Raw genomic sequence first — 24,875 nt, 5'->3', positions numbered from 1 at the left:
CTGGAAGGCAATCACGTTGATGTACGTGATTATGCCTGCCTGTGCCATTGTGCTGACGTACAATGGCAATACGGCGGTCCTCAAGTGGTTAAAGTGGAAGTAAAGCCAAGGAAGCTGCCATCTTTGCCTCTGTTTAATCTTCAACTGCTATGGTGCTGCACAAGTGATTCGTTATGACACCAGTCATTGGTTGGTTTGATAGTTTGGCTGAGAGCACAGCCAATGTGCAGTTAGCATTCCCGGCATGCCTTTTTTTTTTAACTGTTTAAATCCATGGGTTTACTTCCACTTTAATCGCTCCCTAGTGTTAACCCCTTCCCTGCCAGTGACAAATACATAGTAATCAGTGCATATCTATAGCACTGATCGCTCTGTAAATGTCCATTTTGGTCCCCAAAATGTGTCAAAAGTGTCCGCCGCAATGTCGCAATACCGCTAAAAATCGCAGATCACCGCCATTACTAGTAAAAAAAAGAAAATAATAAAAACGCTATATAAATGCCATAAATCTTTCCCATAGTTTGTAGGCGCCATAACTTTTGCGAATACCAATCAATATACGCTTATTGCAATATTTTTTTTTAACAAAAATATGTAGAAGAATACGTATCGGCCTAAACTAAGGACATTTTTTTTTTAAATTGAGATATTTACTATAGCAAAAAATTTAAGATATTGTGTTTTTTTTTTTTAAATGTCGCTCTTCTTTTGTTTATAGCGCAAAAAATAAAAGCCACAGAGGTGATCAAATACCACCAAAAGAAAGACCTATTTGTGGGTAAAAAAGGACGTCAATTTTGTTTGGGTACACCGTCGCATGACCGCGCAATTGTCAGTTAAAAGGACGCAGTGCCGAATTGCAAAAAAATGGCCTGGGCATTGAGCAGCCAAATCTTCCGGGGCTGAATTGTTTAATGCCTGTAGTGGAGCTCCACTCTACACAGAGATCATGTGACCTCCACTTCCCTTTGTAGAGCTCCAGCTGCAGAGATTCACAATAAAGTTTAGTAAAAAAAAAAAAAAAAAAAAAAAAGCAAGTGGAGGTCACGTGCTTCCTGTCCTCAGTGGAGCTCCACTTTGCCGCCAGACCCCCTCTCGAAGAAACACAGGAAGTATGGGCGGAGGATGGGCTTGATATATCACTCCGTACCCTGAGAAGCCTCTTATGATGCAGTTCTAACAAGACAACAACACCGCATATTGTTTGCAGATCACTCTGATGGGAACTGATGAAAGATAAGCACAGAACGTTGTATAACGTACAATATCCAAGGTGAAAGGAGGAGGAAAAAGAGATCACACATCACTGGAACACACAAAGAGGGTAATAAGATTCTTTTTCTATTTACACCAATAAATCCCCTCGTCATGTCCGTTCTCTTCCTCCATAGTCACTGTGATGTCTTTATCTCCAACATCCACTACTACACAAACCTAAAATACTGCTATCCGGGGTTATTTTTTGACATGGGTAGAAGTAGGGATAATTCCGGAAAGTATGACGTGATCGTTATGATTTCCTGTCTTCACACAGGATTATAGAGCAATAAACATCTGGAGATCCATGAACACCCAGCAGCCGTCTTCACAGGACATCACCCATCACAGTGCCTCCACCTCACCGCCTGACAGCAGAGGTATTTAGAAGGACACAAGGATCTCTACAAGGACGCCATGATGGACAATCAGCCGCCCCTCACATCACCGGGTAAGAGGAGACTTTATTGTAAAGGAGAGAGCAGTACGGAGGCTCCACCTAGATCCCTCATCATCTGATAAACACATAGAAACAATGTATTCAGTCAGTGTGTGTGTTTCCTACAGATGGATCCAGTAATGGGAACCCACCAGAGAGATGTCCCCGTCCTCTGTATTCCCGGGATTCCACACAGGGAGGTCACACCATCCCCCACCATCATCAGGTAGGTGGGACTGAGCAGCTAGAACTCAAAATGTATTCTAAAGCCCCATACACACTATCAGATTTTCTGCTGAATTTTTCCTTCAGATTTACCAAAACCATATAATATGAGGTCAAACCTTTGGAGTTTCAATGTGTATGCAATCAGGCAGGCCCTTCTACTACATGGTTTTGGTAAATCTGAAGGAAAAACTCAGCAGAAAATCTGATAGTGTGTATGGGGCTTAATCCATGAGAGGACATTCTTCTGCGTAATCTCTTGTTTCTTTTGTACCAATGTATTCTATCATCTTTGGGGTTTAGGATGAAGAACTGAAAGACATCAAAGTTGAGGATAAAGAGGAAGAAGAAGAAGAGAGGTTGGTGAGTGGAGATCAGCGGTCTATGGAGGAGGGAGGTCCTCTGTATTCCCGGGATTCCACACAGGAAGGTCACAACATCCCCCACCATCATCAGGTAGGTGGCACTGAGTAACTAGAACTTAAAATGTATTCTAATTCACGAGAGGACATTCTTCTGTGTAATCTCTTGTTTCTTTTGTACTAATGTATTCTGTCATCTTTGGGGTTTAGGGTGAAGAAATGAAAGACCTCAAAGTTGAGGATAAAGAAGAAGAAGAAGAGAGGTTGGTGAGTGGAGATCAGCAGTCTATGGAGGAGGGGGAGAGGATTATGGAAAGTAAACAGGAGGAATCTTCTCTACATATAGACACAAGTAAGTAATAAAACACTAAATATAGAACCAGTTCTCATTATTATTTTATTTCTATGAGTATAAAGTTTGTATTTACATTGTTACATCAGAGGAGAAAAGGTCTATGTCTACTGAATACACCCAGGAGGAAGACAGAATAACCATATAAAGCTCGGCCTCGTTTTCTTTAGTTTAAAAATGTTCTTTCCGGAGCCAAAAAGGCAATCGGATATCTTCCCAGATCAACATTTTAAATACATTTTTCCTACAATTATTAGTATACAGTATTTGTAATAAGAAGAACATCCAGTCATTCTTATTAGTCATCTGGAACCAGATTATTCCTCATCCACAGAGCTCTAAAAACAAAGCACCCCTTCCGTATACAGAGGTTTGTTTATTTTCTATTTAATTACACACAATCTATGATGCTCACATACAAAATGGAGAATGTCATATCATTCTGTACAGGAAACACTGAGAAACCCTAACTGCTGATAGTAAAAACATCATTGGTGTACCTAGCGCCCAATGTGCTGCGGTATTGAAAATCATTTGAAAGAATCAACTCCAATCTTCACCAGAAGAAGGCAATTATATTTACCACATTAACCAATGTTCCCAACAAATGAGGAGGAGATACTGTACACCATATGAAAGGTCCATCTCCATTCCTCAATATAACGTCATGTTCCCAACAAATGAGGAGGAGATACTGTACACCATATGAAAGGTCCATCTTCATTCCTCAATATAACGTCACGTTCCCAACAAATGAGGAGGAGATACTGTACACCATATGAAAGGTCCATCTCCATTCCTCAATATAACGTCATGTTCCCAACAAATGAGGAGGAGATACTGTACACCATATGAAAGGTCCATCTCCATTCCTCAATATAACGTCATGTTCCCAACAAATGAGGAGGAGATACTGTACACCATATGAAAGGTCCATCTCCATTCCTCAATATAACGTCATGTTCCCAACAAATGAGGAGGAGATACTGTACACCATATGAAAGGTCCATCTCCATTCCTCAATATAACATCATGTTCCCAACAAATGAGGTGTAGACACTATAGACTAGGGGTCTCAACCACCAAGCTGCGGACCAGTACCAGTCTGTGGCCTGTTGATGGCTGGTCCACACAGCAGGAGGTAAGTGATGACCACGGTCCGGCCTAGACTAGCACAGACCAAGGTCGCCACTCACCTACTGTTGTGCTCCTGTATCACTTTACCTGTGTGCCCTCTACCGGGTCTCCCACACATCACAGTGCCTCCACCTCACTGCCTGATAACAGATGTATTTAGAAGGACACAAGGATCTCTACAAGGACGTCATGATGGAGAATCAGCCGCCCCTCACATCACCGGGTAAGAGGAGACTTTATTGTAAAGGAGAGAGCAGTACGGAGGCTCCACCTAGATTCCCCATCATCTGATAAACACATAGAAACAATGTATTCAGTCAGTGTGTGTGTTTCCTACAGATGGATCCAGTAATGGGAACCCACCAGAGAGATGTCCCCATCCTCTGTATTCCCGGGATTCCACACAGGAAGATCACACCATCCCCCACCATCATCAGGTAGGTGGGACTGAGCAACTAGAACTCAAAGGGGCTGATTTACAAAGCATTTGCGCTATGAGTTGCGGCACACGCCGACGCGCAATGAGGGTTTTTGTATTCACAAAGCATTTTCGACTGTAGCACAGCGCAATTCCCCATTTACTATGAGCATGCCGGCGCACGGGCGGCCGCGATCTGTGTGCCGCTATAGACCTGGCGCGCGGCATCTTCAACTCAGAATTAAAAGAAGCTGGAAGTGCGAATATTATGGGGGTGATGTGAGGAAGTATAGATATGACTGTCCAAGTAACAAATATGCCTAAAATGGAATGGAATATTAACTTTCTCTGAGCAAGCTTGCTGCGCCTGCAAATATACACGGAACTGCGTGAGATCGTTTTATCATTTTATGCACTGTGCATGCGCAAGCGGCATTTGCGCCCGTTCAAGTGCTCTGGTTCACTGCGCTGGCAAAATCTTAGTAAATGTCAAGCCACGTAGGTTCATTTGCATAAGCTGAACAGGCGTACCTCTCAACTTGACTTTTTTTTGCGCTGGTTCACTTCTATGGGTTTTTTTAAGGCGATTTTCTCACAGGTCATGTTAGCATTAAGAAAAAAAAATGAAGAAAAAAAATGCGTGGGGGTCCCCCAAAATTCCATACCAGTCCCTTACGGGTAGGCCCTCAAAGCACCTCATCCCCATGTTGATGGGGTGAAGGGCCTCATCCGCACAACCCTTGCCTGGTGGTTGTGGGGGTCTGTGGGCGGGGGGCTTATCAGAATCTGGAAGCCCACTTTAACAAGGGGACCCCCAGATCCTGCCCCCCCCGTGTGAATTGGTAATGGGGTACAAATGTACCCCTACCATTTCACAAAAATAAGTGACAAAAAGGTTAAAAAACACAAGAGTTTTTGACAAGTCCTTTATTAATTTTTTCTTCTTTCTGCTTCTTCTGGTCTTCCTTCTGTGTAGTTCTTGTTCCTCCAACTTCTTCTTCCCCATCTTCTTCTTCCTCAAAATCCATACCAGACCCTTATCCGAGCACACAACCTGGCAGGCCGCAGGAAAAGAGGGAGGACGAGAGAGCGCACCCCCCCCCCCCCGAACCGTACCAGGCCACATGCCCTCAACATTGGGAGGATGCTTTGGGGTCCCCCCAAAGCACCTTGTCCTCATGTTGATGAGGACAAGGGCCTCATCCCCACAACCCTGGACGGTGGTTGTGGGGGTCTGTGGGCGGGGGGCTTATTGGAATCTGGAAGCCCTCTTTAACAAGGGGACCCCCCAGATACCGGCCTCCCCCCGTGTGAAATGGTAAGGGGGTACAAAAGTACACCTACCATTTCACCAAAAAAGTGACAAAATCGTTAAAAATGACAGGAGACGGTCTTTGACAAGTCCTTTATTAAAGTCTTCTTTCATCTTCTTTCTTCTGGTCTTCTTCCTTTCTTCATCCTTTGGTTTCTTCATCTTCTTCCTCCATCTTCTTCTTCCTCCGATCCGCTTTTTCTTGTTCTGGTGTTCTCGTCCGGCATCTTCCTCCATGGCGTCTCTTCTTCGTTCTCCGAATGCGCAGTGCATTCATCTTAGTAAATCAGCCCCAAAATGTATTCAAATCTATGAGAGGACATTCTTCTGGGTAATCTCTTGTTTCTTTTTTACCAATGTATTCTGTCATCTTTGGGGTTCAGGGTGAAGAACTGAAAGACATCAAAGCTGAGATTAAAAAGGAAGAAGAAGAGAGGTTGGTGAGTGGAGATCAGCAGTCTATGGAGGAGGGGGAGATGATTATGGAAAATAAACAGGAGGAATCTTCTCTACATATAGACACAAGTAAGTGATAAACTACTAAATATGGAACCAGTTCCCATTATTATTTTACTTCTATGAGTATAAAGTTTGTATTTACATTGTTACATCAGAGGAGAAAAGGTCTATGTCTACTGACTACACCCAGGAGGAAGACAGAATAACCATATAAAGCTCAGCCTCGTTTTCTTTAGGTTAAAAATGTTCTTTCCTGATCCGAAAAGGCAATCAGATATCTTCCCAGATCAACATTCTAAAATGTTTTTCCTACAATTATTACTAATCATATACAGCAGTGGGGGCTGGTGCTCAACATTTTTGGGGGGCACATACAAACTGAAAAAATTTATGTAAATAGTCATTTATCATTACTGCTAGAAACAACTATGCCCATCATATGCAGCCTCACTGTGCCCATCATATGCAGCCTCATTGTGCCCATCATATGCAGCCCCACTGTGCCCACCATATGCAGCCTCATTGTGCCCATCATATGAAACCTCACTGTGCCCTTCATATGCAGCCTCATTGTGCCCATCATATGCAGCCTCACTGTGCCCATCATATGCAGCCTCACTGTGCCCTTCACAGTAGGCAAATCACATCCACATTTCAAGTAAAATAAAATAAAACCACTTAACATAAGGAGTCCTCCTCAGAGCCCCCTTTTTATATCAGATGTCCCAGTCAGAGTCCCCCTTTACATCAGATGTCACCATCAGATCATAGTGCTCCTTTACATCAGATGTCACCATCAGATGTCCCCATCAGAGTCCTCTTTACATGAGATGTCCCCATCAGGTTCCCACTTTACATTAGATGTCTCCATCAAAGTCCTCCTTTACATTAAATGTCCCCATCAGAGTCCCAGTTTATATCAGGTGTCCCCATCAGAGTCCTCCTTTACATGAGATGTCCCCATCAGAGTCCTCCTTTAAATGAGATGTCCCCATCAGAGTCCTCCTTTAAATGAGATGTCCCCATCAGAGTCCTCCTTTAAATGAGATGTCCCCATCAGAGTCCTCCTTTACATGAGATGTCCCCATCAGAGTCCTCCTTTACATGCAATGTCCCCATCAGAGTCCTTCTTTACATAAGATTTCCCCATCGGAGCCCCCGCTTACATTCGATTTCCATCCTCTCCCCCTCGTACTCACAGCAATTTTCCTGTCATCCACCTTCGGACAGCCGGGATGAGTCAGAGAAACGAAAGTGACGGCACAGGACCCGCCAATCACACATCACAGCAGGGAACAATGCTATAGAGGGAGTGTTCAGGGTGGGGAGTTCAGGGCCCCGAGGACTTTCTAAAGGAAGCCAATAGAGCTTCTTGTTTGCAATCATGTGATTGCAAACACATCATGCTTCCCATAGCAGCTGTGTGTCCAGCACCCTGCACACACCTAAAGGGCCAGTATTTTTTTACATTTTTTTTATGATGAGTAGCTTTGGATGGGCAGCGCCCCTGCGCCCTCTATGGGCGGCCCATCACTGATATACAGTATTTGTAATAAGAAGAACATCCAATCATTTTTATTAGTCATCTCGAACCAGATTATTCCTCATCCACAGAGCTCAAAAAACAAAGCACCCCTTCCGTATACAGTGGTTAATTTTTTTTTCTATTTGATTACACACAATCTATGATGCTCATGTACAAAATGGAGAATGTCACATCATTCTGCACAGGAAAGACTGAGAAACCTTAACTGCTGATAGTAAAAACATCAATGTGCTGTGGGTATTGAAAACCATTTGAAAGCATCAACTCTGGTCCTCACCAGAAGAAGGCAATTATATTTACTATGTTAACCAATGTTCCCAATCAATGAGATGGAGATGCTGTACACCATATGAATAGTGATGGACGAAGTTCCGACAGGATGTTTTGCGAATGCGAACCGCAAATGTGGCCAAAAGTTCACGAACCGCAAGGTTCGCGGCGGACCCCATTGACTTTAATGGCAGGCGAACCTCAAAAAACCTCCAGGTCATATTTTCAGCCACAAAATACTTACTAGCTGTGCACACATAGTCCCACAACATTGACACTGACACAACAAAAGTATTAAGTGAATCTGGGATCGACAACGACAGGCATTCTTTTTTTATCTGTGAAATTTTGACAATTCAGGAGCGCATGAAGGCCATGGAGGAGAGGCAAGGTCAGGGCAGGCTATGAAGGGGGTGCAGGAGATGATCAGTGCTACAGTCAGGGCAGCGCAGTCCTGTGCCAGTGTCCCAGTGTGCCAACCTGTGCTTGAGCCCCTCCCTCTGCCCTTACCCCACCTATGCAGGGCTCCACTACGGTGGTCCGGAGGTGCCAGTCCAGTGCTAATCCTCAGCCATGGTGCTGGCACTGCCTGCTGATTGGCTTCTCCGCTGCTTTCTCCCTCACTGTCTGAAACCAGCACCGCGATAGAGACTGAGCACTGACACCAGCACCGTGAAAGAGCACTGACACCAGCACCGAAATAGAGAGCACTGACACCAGCATCATGATAGAGAGCACTGACACCAGCACCGTGATAGAGAGCACTGACACCAGCACCGTGATAGAGAGCACTGATACCACACCAGCACTGAGAGAGAGAGCACTGACACCAGCACCGTGATAGAGAGCACTGACACCACACCAGCACCATGATAGAGAGCACTGACACCACACCAGCACCGAGATAGAGAGCACTGACACCACACTGATACCAGCAACTCACTGCGGGACCCAAAAATATGACACCGCTCAACCTCTTCAAACAGGAGGGTACGGGCATATAGTACGGTGTGCTTTTTTTGTACAAGGAAGTGAACCAAAGGTAGAAAAAAGGTCCGTGTGCTAGATTATATAAATCGTTTATAGAGTTATGCATATACATGGTCTACTGGTTACATGTGTTGAATTCCTCCGAGATCCATGCCTCATTCATTTTTATAAATGTGAGGTAGTCAACAGTCGTGAGCTAGGCGAGTACGCTTATTGGTCACGATCCCCCCTGCTGTGCTGAACGTCCTTTTGGACAGAACACTGGATGAGGGGCAAGCCAACAGTTCCATTGCAAATTGGGCAAGCTCTGGGCATCCACATGTAGTCAGACACCTGTCGGTCTAGGCGTTCCCTGATGCTGGATCTGGATGAGACCTGTCGATGGGTCGGCTGAAAGAATGATCTCATATCAGAAGTGACCAACACATCTTCAAACTGCCCTCTCGCAGGCGCTGTTGGATTGGTACCCGCAACTCTTTCTCTGGGAGTGGGAATTGCTCCTCTGCCAGCGCACGCAAAAGCAGAATGCGGCATTTCTCTAAGCAAGGCCTGTAAGTGCTCCATTCTGACAGCCCTCTGTGAAGGTGGTAACATTTCCACCATTTTGTGTTTTTACCGGGGGTCTAAGTATGTTGCCACCCAGTACTGGTCCTTGACCTTTATGCTTTTTATACGGAGGTCCCTGTTAAAACACTGGAGCATGAAGGCCCCCATTTGCACTAAACTGGAAGCGGTGTGGTGGCCTGGCTCCTGCTCATCATCCAGGATAATGTTGTCCTCCTCGTTCTCCTCTCCCCATCCACGCACAACAACAGGGATCCCAGAAAGGTTTAAAACATGCTCTTCTTGCTCCTCCTCATCCTCCCCGGCACCATCCTCCTCTGACTCCTCTTCAGACTCCTGTTGTTGACTTGTCTCAGATAGAGTAGCCCCCCCTGGGAATTCATCCAGCATTGCGACTTCCTCATCTTCCCGCTCCTCAGCGGCTTGATCAATGACTTGACGCAATGCACGCTCCATAAAGAAGGCATAAGGTACCATGTCACTGATGGTGCCATGGCTGCGACTGACCAGTTTGGTGATCTCCTCAAATGGCCGCAGAAGTCTGCATGCGTCGCGCATGAGCAGCCACTGGCGCAGTGAGAAAAAACCCAGCTCCCCAGAACCTGTTCTGCCGCAGAGTTCGTACAGGTAGATGTTAACTGCACGTTTCTGCTGGAGCAGCCTATCAAGCATATAGAAGGTTGAGTTCCATCTCGTCGGGCAATTGCAAATAAGACGTCTGACCGGCAGATTGTGTTGCCGCTGAATGTCAGCAAGGCGAGCCATGGGCGTGTAAGATCTTCTGAATCGGGCCGAGATTTTCCTTTCCTGACGCAAGACGTTCTGGACCCCAGGGTATTTGACAACGAATCGCTGCACGACTAAGTTTAAGACGTGTGCCATGCATGGCACGTGCGTGATTTTGCCCTGTTTCAATGCGCTAAGCAGATTGGCACCGTTGTCACACACCACTTTACCAACTGTCAAATTGAGGGGTGTTAGCCACTGATCTGCCTGTGAACGCAAAGCTGAAAGGAGTGCCGGGCCAGTGTGGCTCTTGTCTTCCATGCACAACAGACGCAGCACGGCATGGCAACGTCTCACCTGGCATGTCGAATAGGTTTTGGGGAGCTTGGGCGGTGCAGCGGAAGAGACGCAAAGCAGCGGAAAAGGAGGAGTCAGCCGAGGAGGAGAGGGAGGATGGAGTAGGAGGAGGTAAAGAAGAGCCTGGCCTGCCTGCAATCCATGGCGGTAAAACCAAATCTACGCGGGTGCCACGGTTTACTTGCTTGACGGCCGTCAGAAGGTTCACCCAGTGGGCAGTAAAAGTGATATACCTTCCCTGCCCGTGTTTGCTAGACCACGTGTCTGTGGTCAGATGTATCTTGGCACCGACACTGTGTGCCAGAGATACATTCACTTGCCGCTGAACATGGCCATATAGCTCTGGGATGCCCTTCTCTGAGAAATACTTCCTTCCTGGGACCTTCCATTGTGGTGTTCCAATGGCCACTAATTTTAGAAAGGCCTCCGAGTCCACCAGTTTATATGGCAGTTCTGACAAGCCAGCTGTCAACCGTTGGGCAAGAGGGTTATCCAGCGTCATAATTTTTTTACGCTCAAACATTAGGCCCACGGAAACCTGCCTTTTTGCAGAAAAACGTGAGCTTGGCGTGATGGAAGGTGGAGTGGAGGACAATTGTGAGGAGAGAGGAGAAGATAAGTAGAAGATGAGGCTGGACGGTGAGAGCCTGCAGTGTGGCTTTGTGTGTTCCGTTGCTCCCACTGGGCTCGGTGATGGCAGCTCATGTGCCCTCTTAAGGCGGTCGTCCCTAGGTGAGTGTTGGGCTTACCGCAAATAATGCGTTGACTGCAAAGATTGCAGATGGCAACGCTATTGTCAGCAGCGGACACGTTAAAAAAAGCCCACACTACGAGGCCATGTGCCGGTGTCCTGGGAGCGCCAGATGTGACCGTATATGATCGATGCCTCGCTCCTGATACATTTGCAGTCTGCTTTGTCCCTCCTGTGCAATGTAAGTTATTCCTGCTTCTCCTCCCTATCTGCTGGTCCATATCTCCCTCTGAACTCCCCTCCTCTTCCTCTCTTGTGGGCACCCACGTGACATCACTAGACACGTCATCATCAACATCACCTTCCCCACCGCTATAAGTAGAGATCTCGGAGTAGGCAGCAACACCGGGGACCAACCTCCTCCTTGGGCAGATTTGGGTACTGTCGTCAGACTGCTGAGTAGCGGTTGTTGCTACCTCCTCTTCCTGATCCAATACCAAGAGTGGATGTGCATCAGAAATGTCCTCTTGATATGGATCGGAAAATAATTCCTGTGACTCAAGCGGAGAGTATATGGTGGTGGTGTTGGTGGTAGTGTCTTTGGGGGTGCACACAGCAGAGCGTGAAGAGGGTGCAGATCGAGAGGATGAGGAGGGTGCAGAAGAGTAAGGCTGAGTGAGCCACTCAACCAAGTCTGGTGCTTCCTTTGACGTAATCGCACGCACCTTCTGCAATTTCCAACTTTGGCTCAAGCCTGTTGCTCCTGCCCTACCCCTACCACCCCTGCGGAGGGGCCTGCCTCTTCCTCTGCCTGTCATTTTTTAAATGACCCTGTGAAAAAAAGGTATCTAGAGAAGTGCAGTATGTATGTGGAAGAAGGTATATAACACCCCGCTTCAATCTGTCATTTGGGGGGCCACTGGTCTATCACACCAGTTATAATACTTTTTTCTAATTGTGTTTGTCACTTTGTAGATGTAGTATCGCTGCAGAACCGCTCAGCAGTCACAATGCTGCACAGTGGAAACGCACTATACTATGCTTTCTATATGTGCAAGTATTTTATACATGTATTACACCCCTATATACTGCACACCAAATAGTACACCTATACCAGTCCTTAAAAGGACCTATGTGGACCTAATAGTAGCTAGCTAGTAGCTAGTGAATTGCAGACTGTCCCTGCTCTGGCCGCCAGATCAGGTCTATTTATAAGGTAGGGGGAATGTCCATGTGCTGAAATGTCTTGAATTGGCTCTCCTGTACCCCATGATGGATGTGTCATGGGTCAAAGTTCTTCACAATGTAAAGGCATATGTCCGCCGCGAACAGCAGCAGAATTCCGCAGGTTTGGCGAATCACGAACAAGCAAAATTTGCCGCGAACCAACCGCTGCGCGAACCGCAAGGCCATCTCTACATATGAAATGTCCATCTCCATTCCTCAATATAACGTCATGTTCCCAACAAATGAGGAGGAGATACTGTACACCATATGAAAGGTCCATCTCCATTCTTCAATATAACGTCATGTTCCCAACAAATGAGGAGGAGATACTGTACACCATATGAAAGGTTCATCTCCATTCCTCAATATAACGTCATGTTCCCAACAAATGAGATACTGTACACCATATGAAAGGTCCATCTCTATTCCTCAATATAACGTCATGTTCCCAACAAATGAGGGGGAGATACTGTACACCATATGAAAGGTCCATCTCCATTCCTCAATATAACGTCATGTTCCCAACAAATGAGGAGGAGATACTGTACACCATATGAAAGGTCCATCTCCATTCCTCAATATAATGTCATGTTCCCAACAAATAAGGAGGAGATACTGTACATCATATGAAAGGTCCATCTCCATTCCTCAATATAACATCATGTTCCCAACAAATGAGGAGGAGATACTGTACACCATATGAAAGGTCCATCTCCATTCCTCAATATAACGTCATGTTCCCAACAAATGAGGAGGAGATACTGTACACCATATGAAAGGTCCATCTCCATTCCTCAATATAACATCATGTTCCCAACAAATGAGGAGGAGATACTGTACACCATATGAAAGGTCCATCTCCATTCCTCAATATAATGTCATTTTCCCAACAAATAAGGAGGAGATACTGTACATCATATGAAAGGTCCATCTCCATTCCTCAATATAACATCATGTTCCCAACAAATGAGGAGGAGATACTGTACACCATATGAAAGGTCCATCTCCATTCCTCAATATAATGTCATTTTCCCAACAAATGAGATGTAGATCCTGTAGACTAGGGGTCCCCAAGCTGCAGACCAGTCCGTGGCCTGTTGATGACCGGTCCACGTAGCAGGAGGTGAGTGGTGACTGCAGTCCGGACAGGACTATCGCAGAGCGCGGTCGCCGCTCACCTCCTGCTGTGCGGTCATAACACTTAGTCCTGTGTGCCCTCTCCCGGCCTCTCACCTCACCGACTATATCATTTAATCGGCAGGGAAGGGGGCAGGAGATTTGGAGAGAGAGTGGGAGACTTTTCATATTACCAAGTATTCAGATCTGCAGCTCCGCCCACCCCCTGCCCTGCTGATTGGATGACATGGTCGATGGGGCGGGAGACCCGGGAGAGGACACACGGGCTGATAACTGCCTCTGCCCTGCTGAAGGTAGGACTGTGCAGGGGAGGAAGAGATTAAAAAAGGCAGTGATGGGGGGTCCATGACTGCAAGGGGCACTGTAATGGGGGGCTTTGATTGTGGGGGGGCACTGTGATGTAAAAGGGGCACAGTGATGGGGAGGGGGCTGTGATTGCCAGGGTCACTGTAAGGTAAAGGGGCACTGTGATGGGGGGAACTGCAATATAAAGGGGCACTGTGATGGGGAGGGGGCTGTGATTGTGGAGGGCACTGTAATGTAAAAGAGCGCTGTGGTGGGGGGAACTGCAATATAAAGGGGCACAGTGATGGGGCGCTGTGATTGTGGGGGGGGGGCAGTTTAATGTAAAGGGGCACAGTGATGGGGCTGTGATTGTGGGGTACTATAATGTACGGGGGCACAATGATGAGGGGCGGTGATTGTGGGGGGGCACTGTAATGTAAAGGGGCGCTGTGATGGGGGACTGTGATTGCCAGGGTCACTGTACTGTAAAGGGGCACTGTTATAGGGGAGGGGGCTGTGATTGCGGGGGGGCACTGTGATGGGGAGGGGGCTGTGATTGCGGGGGGGCACTGTAATGTAAAGGGGCACTGTGACGGGGGAACTGTAATATAAAGGGGCACTGTGATGGGGGGGGCTGTAATTGCAGGAGCACTGTAATGTAAAGGGGTACGGTGATGGGGGAGGGGGCTGTGATTGTGGGGGGCACTGTCATGTAAAGGGGCACAGAGATGGGGAAGGGGGCTATGATTGCGGGGGGCACTGTAATGTAAAGGGGCACGGTGATGGGGGAGGGGGCTGTGATTGTGGGGGGCACTGTAATGTAAAGGGGCACAGTGATGGGGAGGGGGCTGTGATTGCGGGGGGCACTGTAATGTAAAGGGGCACAGTGATGGAGGAGGGGGCTGTGATTGTGGGGGGCGCTGTCATGTAAAGGGGCACAGTGATGGGGGAGGGGGCTGTGATTGTGGGGGGCACTGTCATGTAAAGAGGCACAGTGATGGGGGAGGGGGCTGTGATTGTGGGGGTCACTGTCATGTAAAGGTGCACAGTGCTGGGGGAGGGGGCTGTGATTGTGGTGGGCAATGTCATGTAAAGAGGCACAGTGATGGGGGAGGGGGCTGTGATTGTGGTGGGCAATGTCATGTAAAGGGGCACAGTGATGGGGGAGGGGGCTGTGATTGTGGGGGGCACTGTCATGTAAAGAGGCACAGTGATGGGGGAGGGGGCTGTGATTGTGGGGGGCACTGTCATGTAAAGGGGCACAGTGATATAAAGGGGACCGCACTGTAAAGGGACATCAAATAAAAGATTCCAAGAATTCTTCTAACATTTTATTGTAAAATTGTTTCTCAGCAGATGACCATAATGTCCGGAATACGTCTGAGGAACCTTCTGATAAATCACATCCCAGGACTCTAAGATCTCACAGTAGAAATACTTTAATAGATCCGTCTATTCCCGAGGAATCTTCTTCAGGGCAGGAAGGAGATCACACAGAAGAGACTTCATTGTCATGTTCAGTGTGCGGGAAAGTTTTCACAAAAAAGAGAGAACTTCTTAAACACAAGAAATGTCACACTGCTGAGCGTCCCTATTCATGTTCAGAGTGCGGGAAATGTTTCATTAGCAAACAAAACCACCGTACACACCAGTACAGTCACACGGGGGAGCGTCCCTTCTCATGTACAGAGTGTGGGAAATGTTTTATTAGGAAAGTACAACTTCTTGAACATCAGACAATTCACACTGGGGAGCGCCCCCATTCATGTTCAGAGTGCGGAAAATGTTTTATTAGGAAAGGTCAACTTCTTGAACATCATAAAATTCACACTGGTGAGCGCCCTTTTTCTTGTTCAGAGTGCGGGAAATGTTTCACTAGAAAACAAAGGCTTCTTACACATCAGACAATTCACACAGGTGCAAGGCCCTTTTCATGTTCAGAGTGCGGGAAAGGTTTCACTGAGAAAAAAAGTCTTGATAAACACCAGATGGTTCACACAGGTGAGCGCCCCCATTCATGTTCAGAGTGCGGGAAATGTTTCATTGCAAAAGGAAGCCTTCTTAAACATCAGAAAATTCACACAGGTGAGCGCCCCCATTCATGTTCAGAGTGCGGGAAACGTTTCACTCTGAAAGGCAATCTTAATAAACACCAGAAGCTTCACACAGGGGAGCGATCCCATTCATGTTCAGAGTGTGGCAAAGGTTTCACTGAGAAAAAAAGTCTTGATAAACACCAGAGGATTCACACGGGTGAGTGTCCCTATTCATGTTCAGAGTGCGGGAAACGTTTCACTCACAAAAACAAACTTAATAAACACCAGAAGCTTCACACAGGGGAGCGATCCCATTCATGTTCAGAGTGTGGGAAATGTTTCTTTCAGAAAGATCACCTACTTCAACATCTTAAAATGCACACGGATGAACGTCCCTTTCCATGCTCAGAGTGCGGGAAATGTTTCGCTGAGAAAAAGAAACTTAATAGACACCAGAAGATTCACACAGGGGAGCGTCCCTATTCATGTTCAGAGTGCGGGAAATGTTTCATTGAAAAAAGCAGCCTTCTTAAACATCAGACAATTCACACAGGTGTAAGGCCCTTTTCATGTTCAGAGTGCGGAAAAGGTTTCACTGGAAAAAAACATCTTGATATACATCAGATGATTCACACGGGTGAGCGTCCGTATTCATGTTCAGAGTGCGGGAAAGGTTTCATTGAGAAAAAAAGTCTTGATAAACACCAGATGATTCACACGGGTGAGCGTCCCTATTCATGTTCAGAGTGCGGGAAATGTTTCATTGAAAAAAGAAGCCTTCTTAAACATCAGACAATTCACACAGGTGTAAGGCCCTTTTCATGTTCAGAGTGCGGAAAAGGTTTCACTGGAAAAAAACATCTTGATAAACATCAGATGATTCACACGAGTGAGCGTCCGTATTCATGTTCAGAGTGCGGGAAAGGTTTCATTGAGAAAAAACGTCTTGACAAACACCTGATGATTCACACGGGTGAGCTTCCCTACTCATGTTCAGAGTGCGGGAAAGGTTTCACTGAGAAAAAACGTCTTTGCAAACACCAGATGTTTCACACGGGTGAGCTTCCCTATTCATGTTCAGAGTGTGGGAAAGGTTTCACTGAGAAAAAATCTCTTGACAAACACCAGATGATTCACACGGGTGAGCTTCCCTATTCGTGTTCAGAGTGCGGGAAACGTTTCACTCTGCAAAACAAACTTAATAGACACCAGATGATTCACAAAGGGGAGCGCCCCCATTCATGTTCAGAGTGCGGGAAAGGTTTCTTTGAGAAAAATCACCTACTTCAACATCTTAGAACGCACACGGGTGAACGTCCCTTTCCATGCTCAGAGTGTGGGAAATGTTTCGCTGAAAAAAAAAGTCTTCTTATACACCAAAGAATTCACACAGGAGTGTATCCTTATTCATGTTCAGAGTGCGGGAAATGTTTCTCTGACAAAAGAAATCTTATTGCACACCAGACATGTCACACGGGTGAGTTTCCCTATTCATGCTCAGAATGTGGGAAAGGTTTCCCGACGAAAAGAAATCTTATTAGACACCAGAAGCGTCACACGGGGGAGCGTCCCCATTCATGCTCAGAGTGCGGGAAAGGTTTCATTACAAAAGAAAAACTTAATGTACACCAGAGAGTTCACACGGGGGAGCGTCCTTATTCATGCTCAGAGTGCGGGAAATCTTTCTCTCACAAAACAAGCCTTGTGTGTCACCAGAGAAGTCACACAAGTTAACAATCATTCCCATGATAACGGTGGTGTGTTGGGGGTGGGGCGGAATATATTGAATGTTTTTCAGGTTCGGGTTGATAGATCTGAGTCTGCAGGGATTGAATTCTAGTAAAACGATCCTTTAAACATACAGAGATGACTCGGTCCCGCACTCACACAGACCGCACCATGCAACTAAACTGTGCTAATACATGGCCAGATATGACAATACATGGACAACACTTCTTATTGGCTGATATCGGTTTCTGTACATTATCTGTCTTGTTATGTTTTACTGAAGAAGCCGGCTTCTCATTGGTCCAACCAATAATAAATACATGTTATGGTTTATTATTTTCAATTATAAAGGTTTTGATTTAGCTTAGTTTTTATTGTTTATTAACCACTTAAAGACCGCCGTGTTATTCCCCCTTCCTGTATACGCCATTCTTTCCTTTCCAGCACAGTGATAATTTGACTGACAGTTACTCAGTCATGCAACACTGTACCCAAAATCATTTTATATCATTTTTTGAGACATGTAAAGCTTTCTTTTTGTTGTGATTTTTTTCAACGCTTTTAATATATAATGGAAAAAAAAAACTAAACATTTTTAATATATTTTTTTTAAATAAAAATATTGCAAGTAAATAATCTTTCTTCGTAAATTTAGGGCAAAATGTATTTTTCAACATTTCTTTGGTTAAAATACAAAGCAAATCTGTGTATATTATCTACTCTGTGTGAAAGTTATAAAGTCTACAATGTATAGTGTATATATTGAAAATTAATCAATCCTGATCAATGCTGACTGAATATCTAAATGTACGAGTCTCTAAAATGCCAGGGCAATACAAATACCCCCAAATGACGCCTTTATGGAAAGTAGACAGTCCAATGTACTTAGTAAGAGGCAGGATGAGTTTTTTTATGTACATTTTTTTCCACAAAATAAAGAAATTAAATAAAATCTGATTTTATTTCACAAAGTTGTCCAAGTTATTTCTCACACACAACATGCATAGACTTAGAATTACACCACAAAACACATTCCTCCACACTTTCCAAGCATGGGGGATACCACACGTGTGAGAATGTTTGTTCTGTCTGGATGCATAGAGAGGCCCAAAACCCCAGGAACACCTTCAGGCAAACCGTTCATCTGATATCCTGACTATCACATTTCTTGAAGCATTAAAGTGCCAGGATAGGAGAAACACCCACAAAATCACCACATTTTGGAGAGTAAACACCTCAAGGTATGTATTTATTTATGACGCCTTTATGGAAATTAGACAGTCCAAGGTACTTAGTAAGAGGCAGGATGAGTTTTTTCATATACGTTTTTTTCCACAAAATAAAGAAATTAAATAAAATCTGATTTTATTTCACAAAGTTGTCAAAGTTATTTCTCACACACAACATGGGTAGACTTAGAATTACACCACAAAACACATTCTTCCACACTTTCCAAGCATGGGGGATACCACACGTGTGAGACTGTTTGTTCTGTCTGGATGCATAGAGAGGCCCAAAATCCCAGGAACACCTTCAGGCAAACCGGTCATCTGATTTCCTGACTATCTATCACATTTCTTGAGGCATTAAAGTGCCAGGATAGGAGAAACACCCACAAAATCACCACATTTTGGAGAGTAAACACCTCAAGGTATGTATTTATTTATGACGCCTTTATGGAAAGTAGACAGTCCAAGGTACTTAGTAAGAGGCAGGATGATATTTTTGATGTACATTTTTTTCCACAAAATAAAGAAATTAAATAAAATCTGATTTTATTTCACAAAGTTGTCAAAGTTATTTCTCACACACAACATGCGTAGACTTAGAATTACACCACAAAACACATTCTTCCACACTTTCCAAGCATGGGGGATACCACACGTGTGAGACTTTTTGTTCTGTCTGGATGCATAGAGAGGCCCAAAATCCCAGGAACACCTTCAGGCAAACCGTTCATCTGATTTCCTGACTATCTATCACATTTCTTGAAGCATTAAAGTGCCAGGATAGGAGAAACACCCACAAAATCACCACATTTTGGAGAGTAAACACCTCAAGGTATGTAATTATTCATGACGCCTTTATGGAAAGTAGACAGTCCAAGGTACTTAGTAAGAGGCAGGATGAGTTTTTGATGTACATTTTTTTCCACAAAATAAAGAAATTAAATAAAATCTGATTTTATTTCACAAAGTTGTCAAAGTTATTTCTCACACACAACATGGGTAGACTTAGAATTACACCACAAAACACATTCTTCCACACTTTCCAGGCATGGGGGATACCACACGTGTGAGACTTTTTGTTCTGTCTGGATGCATAGAGAGGCCCAAAATCCCAGGAACACCTTCAGGCAAACCGTTCATCCGATTTCCTGACTATCTATCACATTTCTTGAGGCACTAAAGTGCCAGGATAGGAGAAACACCAACAAAATCACCACATTTTTTGGAGAATAAACACCTCAAGGTATGTAGTTATTTATGACGCCTTTATGGAAAGTAGACAGTCCAAGGTACTTAGTAAGAGGCAGGATGAGTTTTTTGATATCAATTTTTTTCCACAAAATAAAGAAATTAAATAAAATCTGATTTTATTTCACAAAGTTGTCAAAGTTATTTCTCACACACAACATGTGTAGACTTAGAATTAGACCACAAAACACATTCTTCCACACTTTCCAAGCATGGGGGATACCACACGTGTGAGACTTTTTGTTCTGTCTGGATGCATAGAGAGGCCCAAAACCCCAGGAACACCTTCAGGCAAACCGTTCATCTGATATCCTGACTATCTATCACATTTCTTGAAGCATTAAAGTGCCAGGATAGGAGAAACACCCACAAAATCACCACATTTTGGAGAGTAAACACCTCAAGGTATGTATTTATTTATGACGTCTTTATGGAAAGTAGACAGTCCAATGTACTTAATAAGAGGCAGGATGAGTTTTTTTATGTACATTTTTTCCACAAAATAAAGAAATTAAATAAAATCAGATTTTATTTCACAAAGTTGTCAAAGTTATTTCTCACACACAACATGCGTAGACTTAGAATTACACCACAAAACACATTCTTCCACACTTTCCAAGCATGGGGGATACCACAAGTGTGAGACTGTTTGTTCTGTCTGGATGCATAGAGAGGCCCAAAATCCCAGGAACACCTTCAGGCAAACAGTTCATCTGATATCCTGACTATCTATCACATTTCTTGAAGCATTAAAGTGCCAGGATAAGAGAAACACCCACAAAATCACCACATTTTGGAGAGTAAACACCTCAAGGTATGTATTTATTTATGACGCCTTTATGGAAAGAAAATAAACCACAAAATAAAGAAATTAAATAAAATCTGATTTTATTTCACAAAGTTGTCAAAGTTATTTCTCACACACAACATGCGTAGACTTAGCCCTTGTACACACGGTTGGAGATTCCGACAACCAAATCCATCGGTGTAATTCCGATGGATTAATTCCGGAAGAGGTCCGGAAGTGATGTTGCATACACACGGTCGGACTAAGTTGTCGGAAAATCCGATTGTACATAACGTGATGATGTTATTTCATTACGACGGGACTATGTACAGTCTAGTAGCCAATAGCTTTGGTCAAGGAATTTGATCTGAGCATGCGTGGCACTTTGTCCGTCGGAGTAGGCTACACATGATCGGAGTATGTCCGATCGGAGCATTTTGTCAGAAAATTTTACCGGCAAGTTGGAAAAGTTGGTCCGTCGGATATTCCGATGGAAACAGTCCGATGCAGACCACACACAGTCGGAATATCCGACAAAACGGTCCGATAGGAAACATTCTGTCGGGATCTCCGACCGTGTGTACAAGGGCTTAGAATTACACCACAAAACACATTCTTCCACACTTTCCAAGCATGGGGGATACCACACGTGTGAGAATGTTTGTTCTGTCTGGATGCATAGAGAGGCCCAAAACCCCAGGAACACCTTCAGGCAAACCGTTCATCTGATATCCTGACTATCACATTTCTTGAAGCATTAAAGTGCCAGGATAGGAGAAACACCCACAAAATCACCACATTTTGGAGAGTAAACACCTCAAGGTATGTATTTATTTATGACGCCTTTATGGAAAGTAGACAGTCCAAGGTACTTAGTAAGAGGCAGGATGAGTTTTTTGATATACATTTTTTTCCACAAAATAAAGAAATTAAATAAAATCTGATTTTATTTCACAAAGTTGTCAAAGTTATTTCTCACACACAACATGCATAGACTTAGAATTACACCACAAAACACATTCTTCCACACTTTCCAAGCATGGGGGATACCACACGTGTGAGAATGTTTGTTCTGTCTGGATGCATAGAGAGGCCCAAAACCCCAGGAACACCTTCAGGCAAACCGTTCATCCGATTTCCTGACTATCTATCACATTTCTTGAGGCACTAAAGTGCCAGGATAGGAGAAACACCAACAAAATCAAATTTTTTTGAGAATAAACACCTCAAGGTATGTATTTATTTATGATGCCTTTATGGAAAGTAGACAGTCCAAGGTACTTAGTAAGAGGCATGCAGAGTTTTTTTGATGTACATTTTTTCCACAAAATAAAGAAATTAAATAAAATCAGATTTTATTTCACAAAGTTGTCAAAGTTATTTCTCACACACAACATGCGTAGACTTAGCCCTTGTACACACGGTTGGAGATTCCGACAACCAAATCCATCGGAGTAATTCCGACAGATTAATTCCGGAAGAGGTCCGGAAGTGATGTTCCATACACACGGTCGGACTAAGTTGTCGAAAAATCCTATTGTACATAACGTGATGACGTCATTTCGTTACGACGGGACTATGTACAGGCTAGTAGCCAATAGCTTTGGTCTAGGAATTTGATCTGAGCATGCGTGGCACTTTGTCCGTCGGAGTAGGCTACACATGATCGGAGTATGTCCGATCGGAGCATTTTGTCTGAAAATTTTACCGGCAAGTTGGAAAAGTTGGTGCGTCGGATATTCCGACGGAAACAGTCCGATGCAGACCACACACAGTCGGAATATCCGACAAAATGGTCCGATAGGAAACACTCCTTCGGAATCTCCGACCGTGTGTACAAGGGCTAAGAATTACACCACACAACACATTCTTCCACACTTTCCAAGCATGGGGGATACCACACGTGTGAGACTTTTTGTTCTGTCTGGATGCATAGAGAGGCCCAAAATCCCAGGAACACCTTCAGGCAAACCGTTCATCTGATTTCCTGACTATCTATCACATTTTTTGAGGCACTAGTGCCAGGATAGGAGAAACACCAACAAAATCACCACATTTTTTGGAGAGTAAACACCTCAAGGTATGTATTTTTTTTTATTTTTATTTTTTTATGTATTTCAGAAAAAATAAAAACAGTTACATAACAGAGCCTCTGGGCATTCCCCGGCTCAAAATGCACAAAAAAACATTAGGCAAGGTATATCGTACCGTAACTACTGGCCTAAATATAACAATACAACCCCATAGTTTGCTGCTAAAAATAACAGGATAAGTGTAATGTTTAGCAATTTACATAGGAATGTGATATATACGACAGGCGTCGCCCAAGAAAGGGTCTACAACAAGTGGGTGGCTATAGGCGCGCGGCCAGTCAGAATGCACCCCTGGGGGGAGTAATCCGAGGAACCATCATCTCCTATGTGAAATCAAATCAGACTGATGGTCCTAAAGGGTTTTCTTGTTCTACAGTTGTTGTTTCAGACTCTAGCCCAGTGATGGCGAACCTTGGCACCCCAGATGTTTTGGAACTACATTTCCCATGATGCTCAACTACACTGCAGAATGCCAGTGCATCATGGGAAATGTAGTTCCAAAACATCTGGGGTGCCAAGGTTCGCCATCACTGCTCTAGCCATATGTTCCAGACCTTTTCGAAACTTTAGGGGACACCCTCTACTAGAGTGTGTTTCTTTATATAAGGGTACTGCAAGGTTGACTAATGATTTCCATGAATTTAGGGTAAGGGCATGATGAGTTTCCTGGCATAGAAGAGAGGCAATCCTAGTAGTGTGCAAACTGCCCTCAAAGGGGCAAGAGCATCCACCAAGCCAAGCAGGCAAAGCTCTATTTGTTGGGTATAGGAATTGTGATCAGTTCAGTGATGAAGGTTGTAATTAATGACCAGTAATGCTGTACATCAGGGCATGACCAAATCATGGGTAAGAAACCGGCAGAGTCAGCTCGACAGCGCCAACACTGCGACGTGCAGTCCGGGTATATTTTGTGAAGCTTGTATGGAGTGTAATAAAACTTGTGTAATATTTTAAACTGGATCAACCGATCTCTAGAAGAGACCAGGGGTCCAAAGGGGAGTCCCAAATATCTTCCCAGAGTCCTCACCATCCAACTCCGGCAGCTCCGACACCCAGAGGTCACGAAGTCTTTCCAAACCGTGATGTACGGTAGGCTGCAAAGCCTTGTAAATAAAGGTTTAATTAATGTCTCTTGACGTAGAAGCGACTCCATGTTTGACTGGTAGAGGGTCAGGGGAGAGCCCCCGAACTGTGCCCTGTAGGCGTGGCGGAGCTGCAGGAACTGGAAGAAGTACACATTGGGTAAGTCGAATCTAACTTTAAGTTGGTCAAATGTCAGTAGTGCCAGGGGAGAGCCTCCGAACTGTGCCCTGTAGGCGTGGCGGAGTTGCAGGAACTGGAAAAGAAGTACACATTGGGTAAGTCGAATCTAGCTTTAAATTGGTCAAATGTCAGTAGTGCCAGGGGAGAGCCTCTGAACTGTGCCCTGTAGGCATGGCGGAGTTGCAGGAACCAGAAAAGAAGTACACATTGGGTAAGTGGAACCTAACTTTAAGTTGGTCAAATGTCAGTAGTGCCAGGGGAGAGCCTCCGAACTGTGCCCTGTAGGCATGGTGGAGCTGCAGGAACCGGAAAAGAAGTACACGTTGGGTAAGTTGAATCTAGCTTTAAGTTGGTCAAATGTCAGTAGTGCCAGGGGAGAGCCTCCGAACTGTGCCCAGTAGGCGTGGCAGAGTTGCTAGAACCGGAAAAGAAGTACACGTTGGGTAAGTCGAATCTAGCTTTAAGTTGGTCAAATGTCAGTAGTGCCAGGGGAGAGCCTCCGAACTGTGCCCTGCAGGCGTGGCGGAGTTGCAGGAACCGGAAAAGAAGTACACGTTGGGTAAGTCGAATCTAGCTTTAAGTTGGTCAAATGTCAGTAGTGCACCATTCTCACAAATATGATGTAAATATCGAATACCCCGTGACGCCCATAGTAGCGGGTCCGGAATGAAATAGAATTCAGGTAAAGAGGGATTTATCCATAGCGTATATCCATAGAGTATTTTCGGAACGCACCT

General features: G+C 44.7%; 2 protein-coding genes across 3 annotated transcripts in view; one reads left to right on the top strand and one right to left on the bottom strand.

The window, feature by feature from the left end:
• The window catches only part of LOC143955192 (uncharacterized), a 422,346-nt gene that overhangs the window by 316,374 nt on the left and 81,097 nt on the right, over nt 1-24,875 (bottom strand).
• The window catches only part of LOC143956180 (uncharacterized), a 40,596-nt gene continuing 16,751 nt past the window's right edge, over nt 1,031-24,875 (top strand). Inside the window, exons 1-8 of one of the 2 annotated variants that reach the window (XM_077466333.1) lie at nt 1,031-1,324; nt 1,535-1,708; nt 1,825-1,922; nt 2,225-2,377; nt 2,494-2,635; nt 4,112-4,209; nt 5,886-6,027; nt 15,108-17,496. In XM_077466333.1, the coding sequence (XP_077322459.1) occupies nt 1,675-1,708; nt 1,825-1,922; nt 2,225-2,377; nt 2,494-2,635; nt 4,112-4,209; nt 5,886-6,027; nt 15,108-17,496 (3,056 nt within the window). In that variant the 5' untranslated portion in view covers nt 1,031-1,324; nt 1,535-1,674. Of the gene's footprint in view, nt 1,325-1,534; nt 1,709-1,824; nt 1,923-2,224; nt 2,378-2,493; nt 2,636-4,111; nt 4,210-5,885; nt 6,028-15,107; nt 18,490-24,875 lie in introns of those variants that run through there. The other variant, XM_077466332.1, reaches the window with a different exon arrangement.

This window comes from Lithobates pipiens, unplaced genomic scaffold (genome assembly GCF_037356315.1).
Source record: "Lithobates pipiens isolate NorthernLeopardFrog02 unplaced genomic scaffold, aLitPip1_a1.2 Scaffold_35, whole genome shotgun sequence".
Lineage (NCBI taxonomy): Eukaryota > Metazoa > Chordata > Amphibia > Anura > Ranidae > Lithobates > Lithobates pipiens.
The sequence above is the reverse complement of the archived record's forward strand: the minus strand, read 5'-3'. Positions and strand labels throughout refer to the sequence as shown.